Source organism: Gadus macrocephalus, chromosome 8 (genome assembly GCF_031168955.1).
Source record: "Gadus macrocephalus chromosome 8, ASM3116895v1".
NCBI classification, from domain to species: Eukaryota; Metazoa; Chordata; class Actinopteri; order Gadiformes; family Gadidae; genus Gadus; species Gadus macrocephalus.
Genome location: NC_082389.1, coordinates 10316024 through 10331360, shown reverse-complemented (window position 1 = coordinate 10331360; position 15337 = coordinate 10316024). Strand labels below are relative to the sequence as shown.

Here is a 15337-nt window from a genome sequence, read left to right as displayed (position 1 = left end):
AACACACACCTAGTAGGGAGTTATTTTATCATTAACCTGCTCCTGGTACAGTGAGACCAGACGATCTGACACACCGGTCCTGGACTCTGAGGACGGCTCTCACTTTGACCTTTAACCTCTCAGCTAGGGTCTGTTTTAACGAGTGCTTCAACCCCGAGTGTCTTTCAGTGGGTTCAGATCCAGGTCATTGAGGAGCAGGTAGGGGTCAGAGGTCATCTGGCTCTAGGAGGCCTACAGGTAGACTGAGGAAATTTGGGATCGAACCCAGAACTGGATGGAGGAGAGAAGAGGAGTAGGAAGCAGCTTCAGGGTGGAGGAGAGAAGAGGAGTAGGAAGCAGCTTCAGGGTGGAGGAGAGAAGAGGAGTAGGAAGCAGCTTCAGGGTGGAGGAGGGAAGAGGCTTAGGAAGCAGCTTCAGGGTGGAGGAGAGAAGAGGCTTAGGAAGCGGCTTCAGGGTGGAGGAGAGAAGAGGCTTAGGAAGCGGCTTCAGGGTGGAGGAGAGAAGAGGCTTAAGAAGCGGCTTCAGCGTGGAGGAGAGAAGAGGCTTAGGAAGCGACTTCAGGGTGAAGGAGAGAAGAGGCTTAGGAAGCAGCTTCAGGGTGGAGGAGAGAGGAGGCTTAGGAAGCGGCTTCAGAGTGGAGGAGAGAGGAGGCTTAGGAAGCGGCTTCAGAGTGGAGGAGAGAGGAGGCTTAGGAAGCGGTTTCAGGGTGGAGGAGAGAGGAGGCTTAGGAAGCGGTTTCAGGGTGGAGGAGAGGAGGCTTAGGAAGCGGTTTCAGGGTGGAGGAGAGAGGAGGCTTAGGAAGCGGTTTCAGGGTGGAGGAGGGGGCGGATTCCGCAGTTAGGAGCCGAGGCATGGGGTCAGAGGTGTATATTGGTATGCAGGCTGTACAGGGTAATGCAATCACCGTCTCTCACCAATCGGAGAGCGCGGTAGAATTGCTAGTGCTCATGGTTAGCCCAGAGAACCCTGAGGGAGTTACCAGACAGACAGGACCTCATTAAACAGTCCTCTGAGTCACTTTAACAGAGTGTCCTTATGTAACATCTGGGGCCTTAACATCATCTAGGCTTTCCTAGCGGAAAATACGACATTAGTGCAGACTTTTGTCGCAAGACTTAAATGTTTTTAGTTAACATCTTTAAATGTAACGGTCATTTAACAGCATAATGTTCTCCTCCATCAGACGAGGTCAGTGACCCTCATGACCCCAGCAGACAAAACATCACCGCTCACAGGAACCAATCACAGGGGAGAGGCGGGGCCTGCTGGCCGGGTTCATCCAATCCCAATCTCCTAGAAGCAGTTTTTTTATTAGTCGTCATTAGTGGCGTCGGTTGGTCACCGACTGCAGACATGAGGAACAGACAACAGAACGATTTAAGCGACTCAACATAAGGAACCGAGACAACATCTCAACACGGTGAGCTCCCAGCTAGCCTGGCGCTAGCTCATGACACTAACACACGAGCTAACTCATGAGCAGCTCTCCAAAGTAAGAAAATATAAAGAAATAAGTAGGAGGCGTGTGTTATGGAATGTCTTCAGTGATGCTTCATGGAGATGCCAGGAGCTAGCTACAGCAGCGCTAAGGTAAGCTATGCTGGTGTGTGTGCGTGTGTGCGTGTGTGTGCGTGTGTGTCCGTGTGTGCGTGTGTGTGTGTGTGCACATAGCTTGAGGAGTATAGACTTGATTGGTCGACTCCAACCACACTTGGCGACCCAGTGTAAGGCTGGAAGCCCTGCCCACCACACCAGTCGGTCCGTGAGATTGGTGGAATGCATGAGAGTATTGATCCTAGCCAGTCAGAGCGAGCCTTACATATATAAATAAAACTAGCTCATTAACTCTATCTTATACACACACAATGACCTGGTACATTCAACACTTTGACCTTTTACCTCTCAGGGCAAGGTCTTCATCATCATCTTCACCCCAGGCCTTCAACTTAGGAGCAGAGTTCAGTTCAGAGAGTTTGTGTATAAGCCGGAATATTGGAGTCACTACTGGGACTCTCCTGATTGGTTTGTTTATTTACAACATTTCTACCCAAGGTTCCTGAAAGCAGAACCGCAAGTTCTGATGCAGAGCCACGTGTGTGTGTGTGTGTGTGTGTCAAAGTTTGTGGGAGTGTGTGTGTGTGTGTGTGTGTGTGTGTGTGTGCGTGCGTGTGTGTGTGTCTATAGCGTGTGCTGTGCAGGTAGGCAGCTAAGTGACACCCGTGGACCGGCCAATCATGTTAGTTAGGGTGGAAAGAGGGGGCGTGTCTTTCAGGGTCCTGGCCCACCAATGGGAGGAGCCCGTTTGAACGTGAAGCCTGGAGAAGAGCCAGACCCCAGGGGAGGGGATTGGAACGGGGGTGGGGGGTCCCCTGTTGATGGTTGGCGAGGGGAGGTCATCAGCTTGGCGGTTCGGGACCTCCTGGTCTGAAGGGAACAGGAAGAGGAGGAGGAGGAGGAGGAAGGACATGACGGGGTCAACTGCCCATGCAGGGGGTGTGGTCTCGGTTTGGCCCCACCAAGGGGCTGTGGTCTCAGTCCCCCCACCAAGGGGCTGTGGTCTCAGTCCCCCCTCCAGGGGGGTGTGGTCTCAGTTTGACGCCCCACCAAGGGGTGTGTGGTCTCAGGTTGCCCCCCAAAAGGGGTGTGTGGTCTCAGGGGGTGTGGTCTCAGTTTGCCCCCCAAAAGGGGTGTGGTCTCAGTTTTCCCCCCCAAAGGGGTGTGTGGTCTCAGTTTGCCCCCCCTACAAGGGTGTGTTTTCTCAGGGGGGTGTGGTCTCAGGGGTGTGTGGTCTCAGTTTGCCCCCAAAGGGGTGTGTGGTCTCAGGGGGTGTGTTCTCAGCTTGGCCCACCCCCAGGGGGTTGTGGTCTCGTTCTCTAGAGGGTAGGGGGGGATAGAGCCCCCGCTAGAGTCTGTTGGAGCCGCTCCAACACGCCGCTCGTCTGCTCTTCAGGAGGTGGAGCTCTTGAAGAGGTTGTGGACCCAGACGAGGGGCGTGGCCTGATGTCAGGAGTCCTCGTCTGTGTCCTCGATGAGGACCTTGGTGTCCCGGGTCTTGGACCTGGAGGAGAGGGGGGAGGGGAGAAGCGTTGCTAGCTCACGACGTGAAGCTAGGAAACACAACCTGAGATGGACAGTGGTCGGACCAGCGTTGGGCTCAGAAACAGACAGACAGGCAGATAGACAGGCATACACAGATAGACAGACATTATCCTATCCCTCCACCCTCCTCTCTCCACTGATTGAGTGAGTGCGTTGAGTGACTTGGTGGTTGAGTGTGTGGTTGAGTCAGCGACTTGGTGGTTGAGTGCGTGACAGTGAGTAAGTGAGTGTGTTAGTGACTGTGTGACTGGGTGCGTGCGTGCGTCTCACTGGGAGGCGAGGCGGGGCCGGCGCAGGCTGACGCTGTAGCTCCTCTTCCAGTTCCTCTTGCCCTGCCGGTTGCGGACGCCGTCCTCCTGGTCCATCATCTGCTCCAGCAGCGTCTGGTCGTCGGCGTTGAGCGGGGCCACGCTGATGTCACGCACCGCGCGGAACTCACCGCAGTTGTTCAGGTGCTCGTTCTCCAGCCGGAAGAAGTTCCATACGAACCGCCTGCAGCGAGAGAACCGGTGATTTAAGATATTAGATCTGTTATTATACAGAGATGTTATTATATACAGAGATCTGTTATTATACAGAGATCTGTTACTATAAAGGGATCTGTTACTATACAGAGATCTGTTATTATCTACAGAGATGTTATTATATACAGAGATGTTATTATACAGAGATCTGTTATTATACAGAGATCTGTTTTAATAAAGAAATCTGTTATTATACAGAGATCTGTTATTATACAGAGATCTGTTTTAATAAAGAAATCTGTTATTATACAGAGATCTGTTATATACAGAGATCTGTTATTATCTACAGAGATCTGTTACTATAAAGGGATCTGTTACTATACAGAGATCTGTTACTATACAGAGATCTGTTATTATCTACAGAGATGTTATTATATACAGGGATCTATTATTATATACAGAGATCTATTATTACACAGAGATCTGTTATTACACAGAGATCTGTTACTATACAGAGAGATCTGTTACAATACAGAGATTTGTTATTATACAGAGAGATCTGTTACAATACAGAGATTTGTTATTATACAGAGAGATCTGTTAGATCTGTTGGGTACCGGAACACCTCCAGCGGCGCCAGGACTGTTGCTAGGATGTCAGAGAGACCTGGGAAGTCACAGAAGGTCGTCAAGGAGAGGGTGAGCGTCCAGGAAAACCTCAACAGCACATCCTCTACTATAGCACTGTAGTAGTAGGCCTGGGAGAGAGACACACAGACAAGGGAGGAATGGTTAGAGAGACATCTAGTTGGAGGCCTGGGAGTATGTATATATTAGAGCTGTCAGTTAAACGCGTTATTAACGGCGTTAACGCAAACCAATTTTAACGGCGTTAAAAAAATTATCCCGCGATTAACGCAAATATTTTATTTACAAAAAAAAATAAAAATGTTCAAATTACATTTGTTCAAAGCAGTCGTTTAATTGCACTATAGGCTCTTTTTTTGTATCGTCCTGTTTTGTATCAGTATATGCCAATGTTGTTATCAATAAAAAAATCATTTGCACAAGACAAGCCGATGCACTTCACCATGTTGATAAGAGAATTAAAATGAGAAGAATTATGGGACAAAAAAATCAAGGGATATTTAGCATAGAAAAAGAATTTGCGATTAATCGTGAGTTAACTATGACATTAATGCGATTAATCACGATTAAATATTTTCATCGTTTGACAGCTCTAGTATATATATATATATATACACACAAGTATACGCGAGAGAGAGAGAGTGAGAGTGAGAGAAAGAGAAAGAGAAAGAGAAAGAGAAAGAGAGAGAGAGAGAGAACGAGAACCTTCTGGGGGTAAACGATCTCCTCGCGTAGGAGGGGGTTCTCCCCTGCGCTGCGCTCCAGGAGGCCCCAGTCCATCTTCAGGTCCCAGATCAGCGTGTAGCAAGAGCTGACCACCGAGCAGCCAATCAGCAGGTAGAGGAACACCTGGGCCTCGGCCGGCTGCTCGTCTGCAAGGAGGGAGGTTTAAGGAGCACATTTATGAGGCAATATTGATGTGTAGTGTACTGGATGTTTGCATACCTTTGTGAGTGTGTGCCTTTGTGTATGTGTTTGTACCTTGGTGTCTGCGTGCGTACCTTTTGTATGTGCGTGTTTGTGTACCTGTGTGTGTGTGAATGTGATTGCATGCCTTTTGTGTGTGTAACTTAGTGTGTTTGTGTGTGTGCGTGTGTATATGTGCCATTGTATGCCTTTGTGTGTGCATTCCCTTGTGTGTGTACCTTTATAGTGCTGCCGCGATTAGTTGACTTGGTCGACGTAAATGAAAATTAGCCAACGGCAACTGTTTTAGCCGACGAGTCGTTTCAGTGTTGATCGCCTATTTATTTTTGTTCACCCGTCTCAAAACGGCTCACTGTAATACAGCGGTCACCAACCACCGGGGAATCTGAAGTCCAGATTGACCGCAATATAGCATCTAGGATTTATGCTCTTCGTTGGGTCCGCGAATGTTAACACGGAATTTCATACATTGAATTTTGCAGCTGAATTTGGCATGTTGTATTTGGGGACGTTGAATTTTGCATCTGAATCTTGCACACTGATTATTTTATTGTTGAATATTTGACACCTTTCAATATTTGAAAGGTGAAAATATTTGTTTTTCAATTTAAAGAGTTAAATTCAGTGGCAAACAAAACAGATACGTTATTTCAATACATAAATATTCAGTGCTTAAAACCAATGGCCTTTTATTTTCAAAATCCGATGAGACAGATTTACTTTCATAAACACCCCCTTGCAACAAATGGACACAATGAAGTAACAAACACTCGATTTTTTCATAAAGTCGTTTGGATAGTCGACTAATCGGAAAATGTGTTGAAAGATTAGTCGTTAGAAAATTATTTGTTAGTGGCAGCACCATACCTTTGTGAGTGCTGTACAGGGCGGAGAAGATGACCACGAAGAAGGTGGTGGAGTACTTCCCTGCGTTGGCCAGGTGGGGGAAGGCCCGCTTGGTGTCTCTGTAGCGCCGCAGACACTGGATGAAGCGGAACCAGGCGGGCAGGCACTGGATGACCGCCCGCACCCCGTACGAGTACGAGTGGCAAGGCATGCGGTCCGGCTCCCCTGCACCAGCACAGCAACAACAACAGGTCAACAACAACAAGTCCACATGTCAACAACAACAGTTCAACGCCAACAGGTCAACGACAACAGGTCAACGACAACAGTTCAACAAAAACAGTTCAACGGGTCAAAACCAACAGGTCAACAACAACAACAGGTCATCAGTGTAGGGCTTGGAGGTGTATCCTCCATGTAGAGCAGCAAGCGGCTCTAGGGGTTCACCGTGGAGGTCTATCCTCCATCTAGAGCAGCAAGCGGCCTTAGGGGTTCACTGTGGAGGTCTAGCCTCCATGTAGAGCAGCAAGCGGCTCTAGGGGTTCACTGTGGAGGTCTAGCCTCCATGTAGAGCAGCAAGCGGCTCTAGGGGTTCACTGTGGAGGTCTAGCCTCCATGTAGAGCAGCAAGCGGCTCTAGGGGTTCACTGTGGAGGTCTAGCCTCCATGTAGAGCAGCATAAGGCTCTAGGGGTTCACTGTGGAGGTCTGTCCTCCATGTAGAGCAGCATGCGGCTCTAGGGGTTCACTGTGGAGGTCTAGCCTCCATCTAGAGCAGCAAGCGGCCTTAGGGGTTCACTGTGGAGGTCTAGCCTCCATGTAGAGCAGCAAGCGGCTCTAGGGGTTCACTGTGGAGGTCTAGCCTCCATGTAGAGCAGCATAAGGCTCTAGGGTCTCTCACCGGGGCGGACCAGGCCGTCGGGGAGGTGCCAGTTGAGCTCGAAGCTGTAGAAGCAGACCATGTACTCCAGGTCCATCAGCACCACCACCAGGGAGTTGAGCTGGTCAGCCAGCCAGAAGTCTGCGAACTCCACCCGGTGGAACGGAGCCGTCACCACCCGGAACTGGGGACACACAAACACATGAGACCATGGACACATGGACACGTGAACACACCAATCAGGTGGTTGAGGTTGGTTGATGTTGGTTAAGGTTAGTTGAGGTAATTTGAGGTTAGTGGGTTAACGTTACCAGTAGTTTGAGCAGCCAGAAGCGGGACTTGTAGTAGCAGGTCTTGAAGGGGTTGATGAGGAAGAGGAGGAAGAAGCCGTAGAGCGCCAGGGGGTTGAGCTGCATGGGCACCAGGATGCTGCTGCTGAACAGGCAGCACAGCAGGCTGACGCACCACAGAACCCCCAGCAGGCCCGCGATCTGACACACACACACACACACACACACACACACACACACACACACACACACACACACACACACACACACACACACACACACACACACACACACACACACACACACACACACACACACACACACACACACACGGTTATCTACTGCCTCCTCTATCGTCTGCTGCTGTTACACCTGACCCCCCTACAGGGATACAGACGTGTCCCAGGACTAGACCACCATGAGGAGGACTCTGTGATCCCCAGGTCTGTACCTCAAACAGGTGCTGGTGAGACAGGTTGTTCCTGGGGTTCAGCTCAAAGATGAGGACGTGATTGACCCCAGCCTGTCGCCAGCCGTAGGTGTTGATACCTGGAACACAAACACACACACACACACACACACACACACACACACACACACACACACACACACACACACACACACACACACACACACACACACACACACACACACACACACACACACACACACACACACACACACATGTTATGAGAACATGCTGGTTGTGAAAGCGTGTGTGTGCGTGTGCGTGCGTGCATGTGTGTTTGTTACCTAACAGGAAGAGGAACTCTATTAACAGGAAGCCTCCTCTGTAGATCCTGACCAGCGGCCAGACGTTAGCGTCACGCATCACCACCGCGCCTAGACAGGTCAGAGAGACAGGTCAGAGACAGACAGACAGGTCAGAGAGACAGGTCAGATATACATGTCAGAGAGACAGACAGACAGGTCAGAGGGATAGACAGACAGGTCAGAGACAGACAGGTCAGAGGGACAGGTCAGATAGACAGGTCAAGGGGACAGGTCAGAGAGACAGGTCAGAGAGACAGGTCAGAGGGACAGGTCAGAGGGACAGGTCAGAGGGACAGGTCAGAGGGACAGGTCATATACAGACAGGTCAGAGGGCCCCGCTCAGCAGGAAGCAGCGAGATGTTTAAGATCAATACATCCATCAGATCAATTCATCTATCAGATCAATACGTCCATCAGATCAATACGTCTATCAGATCAATTCATCTATCAGATCAATTCATCTATCAGATCAATTCATCTATCAGATCAATACGTCTATCAGATCAATACGTCATTCAGATCAATACGTCTATCAGATCAATACATCTATCAGATCAATACATTTATCAGATCAATACGTCTATCAGATCAATATGTCATTCAGATCAATATGTCAATCAGATCAACCAGATCAATATGTCATTCAGATCAATACGTCTATCAGATCCATACGTCTATCAGATCAATATGTCTATCAGATCCATACGTCTATCAGATCAATATGTCATTCAGATCAAAACGTCATTCAGATCAATATGTCAATCAGATCAACCAGATCAATATGTCATTCAGATCAATACGTCTATCAGATCAATACGTCTATCAGATCCATACGTCTATCAGATCAATACGTCTATCAGATCAATATGACTATCAGATCCATACGTCTTTCAGATCAATACGTCTATCAGATCCATACGTCTATCAGATCAATACGTCTATCAGATCCATACGTCTATCAGATCAATACGTCTATCAGATCCATACGTCTATCAGATCCATACGTCTATCAGATCAATACGTCTATCAGATCAATACGTCTATCAGATCCATACGTCTATCAGATCCATACGTCTATCAGATCCATACGCTCTATCATCCCAGACGGAGCATCCCGTAGCTCCTCCTTCAGGGACGGAGGACTTGTTACCATGACGACCAGGTGGTACCCAGACAGAAGGAAGCTCCCATCCCAGGAGGAGAGAGACCTCCCCATCCCTCCCATGTACCTGTGATCACCACGGTAACCATGAGGACCAGGAAGACTCCGCAGTAGAGGCCCACTCTGAAGGTGGTCCAGGCAGGGGCGGGCTGCACACGCACACACACACACGCACACACACACACACACGTCAAAGGGAGAAGTCAACAAAATCCATATTTTTTTATTTCATCGAAATACTATTCTGTTACAGAATATTTACGTAACTCTGAATTATGATTGTGTGTGTGTGTGTGTGTGTGTGTGTGTGTGTGTGTGTGTGTGTGTGTGTGTGTGTGTGTGTGTGTGTGTGTGTGTGTGTGTGTGTGTGTGTGTGTGTGTGTGTGTGTGTGTACCTGGGCAGCACCAAGAGGTGGGACCCTCAGCCTCTTCATGGCCTTCTGTCTGTCCCCCCCTTCCAGCTCCGTGGTTACCAGCGCCTAGCAACCAGGGACAGACAGACAGAATGTGTAATGACTGACATATATATGATATACATTAATACAAATAAATAAGCAACTAATGTGTTTGTTTGTACCTCCATCTCGGATATGAGTGAGTTGGTGTGTGAGTGGGTGAGTGGGTGAACCTCAGTGAGAGGGTGAGTGGTGAGGGGGTGAGTGGAGAAGGGTGATAGGTTGAGTGGTGAGTGAACCTCTGTCTCTGAGATGAGCTGGGTGAAAGGTGAGTGGTGAGAGGGTGAGTGGTGAGGGGGTGAGTGGTGAGGGGGTGAGTGGTGAGCGGTAAGAGGGTGAGGGGGTGGGTGTACCTCGGTCTCAGAGATGAGCTGGGTGATCTTCTTGCAGGTGTAGAAGGGGGCCACCTCCACGTGCGTGACCCTCCAGTCGGCCCCCCGCGACGTGTCCAGGATCTTGTCATGCTTCTTCAGGATCTTCCGGAAGCCTGTGAAGTTCAGGTTCTGCACACACACACAGTGTGAGTTTGTCTAAATGTGTTTTTCCAGGGTTGGAGTGTTTCTGTGTGCATGTATCCCTGGTAGTTCTGCAGCAGAATGTTTCTGTGTATGCGTGTGTATTTCTGTGTGTATGTCTGTGTGTATGTTTCTGTGTGTATGTCTATGTGTTTCTGTATGTATGTCTGTCTGTTTCTCTTTGTGTTTGTGTATGTTTCTCTGTGTGTCTGTGTGTTTCTTTGTGTGTGTGTGTGTGTGTGTGTGTTTCTGTGTGTACGTTTCTGTGTGTATGTGTGTGTTTTTGTGCTTGTGTGTGTGTTTGTGTGTATGTTTCTGTGTGTATGTGTGTCTGTGGTTCTGTGTGTGTGTGTGTGTGTGTGTGTGTGTGTGTGTAATTCTGTGTGTGTTCGTCTGTGGTTCTCTGTGTGTGTGTGTGTGTGTCTGTGGTTCTGTGTGTGTGTGTGTGTCTGGTTCTGTGTATCAGTGTGTGTGTGTACCTGGTAGTTCTGCAGCAGTATGAGGCTGAGGTAGAACTCGCTGAAGGCCAGCTGCAGGTCCTTGATGTTGCGGTGCTTACACCTCTCCTGCTGCGACAGGGCGAACACTGTCTTCCTCTGCCTAAGGCCACGCCCCTGGGCGGAGCTCTCCCGCAGGGCGTCCAATGAGGACTGCAGCTCATTCTGCAGCGTGGCGAAGCGGCGCTGGGCCTCAGCCAGCTTCTCTGGAGCGCGCGAGAGAGAGAGAGAGAGAGAGAGAGAGAGAGAGAGAGAGAGAGAGAGAGAGAGAGAGAGAGAGAGAGAGAGAGAGAGAGAGAGAGAGAGAGAGAGAGAGAGAGAGAGAGAGAGAGAGAGAGAGAGAGAGAGAGAGAGAGAGAGAGGTTTCGATACAGAGAAGTTTCGATATATAGAGATAGAGGGATATGGATGTTAAGCGGTAGAGAGGTATAGATAGAGGTAGAGATATATATAGAGGTAGAGATATATAGAGGTATAGCAGTATAGATGTATAGCAGTAGAGAGGTATAGATATATAGATACATAGAAGTATAGATTATAGAGGAAGAGGTATATAGCGGCAGAGAGGTATAGATGTATAGCAGTATAGATATATAGAGGTATAGATGTATAGTGGTAGAGGGGTATAGATATTAGATGTATAGCAGTATAAATATAGAGGCATAGATGAATAGCGGTAGAGAGGTATAGATATATAGAAGTATAGATTATAGAGGTATAGATATATAGAGGTAGAGATATATAGCGATATAGATGGATAGCGGCAGAGAGGTGTAGATATATAGATGTATAGAGGTAGAGGGGTTACCAGAGTAGAAGGTGTTTATCTTGGCCAGCTCCTTCTCGCAGGTCTGGAAGAACTTCTCCTCAAACTTGGCGTAATACCGCTTCACCGTATCTTCATCAGTAACTAAACAGGAAGCACACACCATCACTAGTACTATAACTAGTACTATAAATAGTACCGCTTCACCATGTCTTCATCAGTTACTAGACAGGAAACAAACTCTTTACCATCACTAGTACTATAACTAGTACTGTGTAGTCTAACCCATGCCGGGTGGTCCCCAAGTGTGTTAATGGATGCAGTGTTCTGCTCTGACCAGCAGGGGGGGCTATCTGACAGCTCCATTACAGCCCAGAGCCTCCAGCTCCTATTCTCATAGGAAGGCCCTAGCAGGCTTACAGGGTCGGTCACACAAGGACCCAGGGGGAGTCCAGACCCGGGACCCAGGGGGAGTCCACACCCAGGACCCAGGGAGAGTCCAGACCCAGGACCCAGGGGGAGTCCAGACCCAGGACCCAGGGGGAGTCCACACCGAGGACCCAGGGGGAGTCCACCACACCGGAGGAAGACAGGGCCGCTCCGGTGTGGGTGAGTCAGGATCACACACACACACACACACACACACACACACACACACACACACACACACACACACACACACACACACACACACACACACACACACACACACACACACACACACACACACACACACACACACACACACACACACACCCACACACACCCTCCGCCTCCCTCCCTGATTCAGCACTTTCCTGTCTGGCCCTCATAACCATCATCATCATTATGAAGGTGTGTGTATAATCAGCCGCTGCCAATCCCACAAGAGCTGCTCTTAAGAGTCCTGCAGAAACACCTGTCCTACTGGCTGAGGCGAGACCTGACCCCCTTGTCTACTGACCCCTTGGTCTACAGGCTGACCCTGGTCTGGTCTACTGACTGATGCTAGACCGGTCAGTCCGATCAGCAGTCCGATCAGCAGTCTGATCCTACAGAAGTGAACCGTGGGTTCATCGTATGTAGGTAGGCTGTAGTGGAAACTATGAGCCTGTGGAACCACAGCAGCTCTCCCAGACGGTCGGCTGGTCCATCACTGAATCACACCTCCTTAAATAAACCCACCGGAACAGGAAGTACCAGGTCATGTGACGGGGATCAGTCTACTGGTCCTCAGAGTCCCAAGAGGCCTCCAGAGAGCTTCAGTCTACTTTAACTACTATAACTACAGTATCTCTATATGTAGTTGATATAACTACAGTAGATATCTGTACACATAGTTTATATAACTACAGTAGATATCTCAGAATCAGAATCTCTTTATTGTCATTGCACAAAGTGCAATGAAATTGGGGTATGGGCTTTCAAAATAAGTGCTTTTAAAAAAAATATATATATATATCTACATATAGTTGATATAACTACAATATATATCTCTCCATAATGTTGATGCATATATATATTTGATATAACTACTATATATATAGTTGATAAAACTACAGTAGATATCTCTACATATAATTGATATAACTACTATATATATATATATATATATATATATTGTTGATAGAACTACAGTAGATATCTCTACAGATAGTTTATATAACTCCAGAGTTAGAGAGCAGGGGACAGACCATCCATTGATCTCTTTCACCAGTACAAACCCCCATGGACCCGAGCACCACACACTCTCTGCACGCTGTGGGATCGACTCAAAAGTCAATAGTGTGTGTGCGTGTGTACCTTCGATAGATGGCGCCTGGTCCTGGGCAGCGTACAGCATCTCTTTAAAAGCCTGAAACGCGGAGAGCAGAGTTAATATCACACTCACACACACACACACACTAGAACAGTTCATTGTTAGTGGCTGGTCCCTAGAAGATGGAGAGTCCTGTATTGTCTAACACTGGGCTCTGTGAATGGGATGGCTGCTCTCTTTGTTCTGAGCTCTCTCTCTCTCTCTCTCTCTCTCTGAGACAGTGGCACTCTTATTCTATCCCTCCTCTTGTCCGCTGAGAGGGTGAGGAGGCGGCAGAGGGACAGGAGAGACAGCAGAGAGACAGGAGAGGTAAGGAGAGACCGTAGAGACAGCAGGGAGACAGTAGAGATAAGGAGAGAGACAGCGGGGAGACAGTAGAGAGGCAGTAGAGAGACAGCAGGGAGACAGTAGAGATAAGGAGAGAGGCAGTAGATACAGGAGAGAGACAGGAGAAAGCAGAACTACAGTAGAGAGTAGTTGGGAGAGCAGCCACACACCACTGTGACGTACATACTGTACTGTGTGAAATATAAGCGGTGTTCGAAATCGTTCCCTATCACGGATATAGTGCACTATATAGGGTGCTCGCCATTTTTTTTGTGGTGTTCAAATTCTCAGTGGTTAATTTCATGCACAATATAGTGCACTTAAAATACCCAAAATTTGAGTGTACATACGATGTACCCTACATGTTACTCCCGTATACCACAATACAATGCGGTCGTGTTTTTCCGGCGGAGAAGAAGCTGAATAACTGCGAAAACGAATACATTTAATGATGGAGTCTCTGGCTTTCGTTTAGGAAAGTCTAACATTTATTTGGGATTTAAAATAGAAAATGTAACATTCTTAATTAATTTAAAAAAACTTCAACAAGGAAATGTAACATTCAACATCAATACAACCTCCAGCTTTCCTCACGAGTCCCCGGTTTGTTTACATGATGTGGGCACTGGGCACATCTGTCTGCGTCACACAAAAACCCGGAAAGCAGAACTACAGCAGAGAGTAGTTGGGAGGGCAGCCACACACCACTGTGACGTACATACTGTACTGTGTGAAATATAAGCAGTGTTCGAAATCGTTCCCTATCACGGATATAGTGCACTATATAGGGTGCTCGCCATTTTGTAGTGGTGTTCGAATTCTCAGGGGTTAATTTCATGCACTATATAGTGCACTTAAAATACCCCAAATTTGAGTGTACATATGATGTACCCTACATGTTACTCCCGTATACCACAATGCAATGCGGTCGTGTTTTTCCGGAGGAGAAGAAGAAGCTGAATAACTGCGAAAACGAATACTTAATGATGGAGTCTTCGGCTTTCGTTTAGAAATGTCAAAAATTTATTTGGGATTTAAAATAGAAAATTTAACATTCTAAATTAATTTAAAAAAACTTCAACAAGGAAATGTAACATTCAACATCAATACAACCTCCAGCTTTCCTCATGAGTGCCCGGTTTGTTTACATGATGTGGGCACATCTGTCTGCGTCACACAAATACCCGGCGCATTTACTGACGCAAATGACGCTTAGAAATGTTCAGCGTGGTGTCCGAATTCTCGTTTGTTCGTTCCCTATATAGTGCAGTGCACTATATCATGAACACTATATAGGGAATAGTGAGTGTATAGGGAACGATTTCGAACACAGCTACAGAATGTACCACAGGCTGATTGGTTGACCTGGCACCGACTACCATCCTACACTGGCTCCGATTGGTCCACCAAGCCTGGACTTTAACCTGCCGGTAAATGATGAACACAGCTCTGACCCGAGGGTACAACAGCGTTCTCCTGTGTGTGTGTGTGTGTGTGTGTGTGTGTGTGTGTTCTCAGCATGTCCAGAGTTTCCAAAACAACCCCCACAGAGCCCCCCTCATCCTGTTACAGTAGAGTAGAGCACTAGTAGTCCTCTACCAACCTTATCTCTCCACTATTATCGCTCTCTCACACTCTCCCCTATCTCCCTCCTTACATCCCTCTCTGTTCATCTTGCTTATTACCTCTCTAACTCTCTCCCCCCCCCCCTCTCCTTGAGATATGTTCTCATCTCGTCATCAGTCGGTTCAGCTCTCTGACTCTCTCCTCCTAAATGCTAATCCCTGCATTTTCTCTCACACACAAACACTTTTTAAGACTGTGTGTGTGCGTGCGTGCGTGCGTGTCTGTCTGTGTAATGACATGTTTTCGTCCAGGCGGTAAAGTTTCTC

General features: G+C 47.9%; 1 protein-coding gene and 1 long non-coding RNA gene across 2 annotated transcripts; one reads left to right on the top strand and one right to left on the bottom strand.

Moving 5' to 3' along the window:
• Positions 1-1484: 1484 nt before the first annotated feature.
• On the top strand, positions 1485-1997 carry LOC132462958 (uncharacterized). The gene is made up of 2 exons (XR_009526938.1): positions 1485-1631; positions 1672-1997. It is a non-coding gene; the product is annotated as an uncharacterized LOC132462958 (long non-coding RNA).
• Positions 1998-2145: 148 nt separating this feature from the next.
• LOC132462956 (xenotropic and polytropic retrovirus receptor 1 homolog) lies at positions 2146-13383 on the bottom strand. Its single transcript, XM_060058753.1, has 15 exons — positions 13103-13383; positions 11363-11464; positions 10537-10760; positions 9896-10045; positions 9483-9566; positions 9155-9236; positions 7905-7994; positions 7603-7700; positions 7173-7352; positions 6883-7045; positions 6005-6208; positions 4916-5082; positions 4181-4320; positions 3370-3591; positions 2146-3058 (listed from the first exon to the last, which is right to left on the bottom strand). The coding sequence occupies exons 1-15, from the start codon at positions 13215-13217 to the stop codon at positions 3004-3006; spliced, it is 2076 nt and encodes a 691-aa protein (XP_059914736.1). The 5' UTR covers positions 13218-13383; the 3' UTR covers positions 2146-3003.
• Positions 13384-15337: the final 1954 nt, after the last annotated feature.

Excerpts from the sequence above, each read along its gene's own strand:
- LOC132462956 (XM_060058753.1), bottom strand. The coding sequence starts at position 13,217 with ATGAACTGTTCTAGTGTGTGTGTGTGTGTGAGTGTGATATTAACTCTG. Across the intron at positions 6,209-6,882 it reads CGACGGCCTGGTCCGCCCCG|GGGAGCCGGACCGCATGCCT; the intron begins GTGAGAGACCCT and ends GTGCTGGTGCAG. Across the intron at positions 5,083-6,004 it reads CCTGTACAGCACTCACAAAG|ACGAGCAGCCGGCCGAGGCC; the intron begins GTATGGTGCTGC and ends CCCTCCTTGCAG.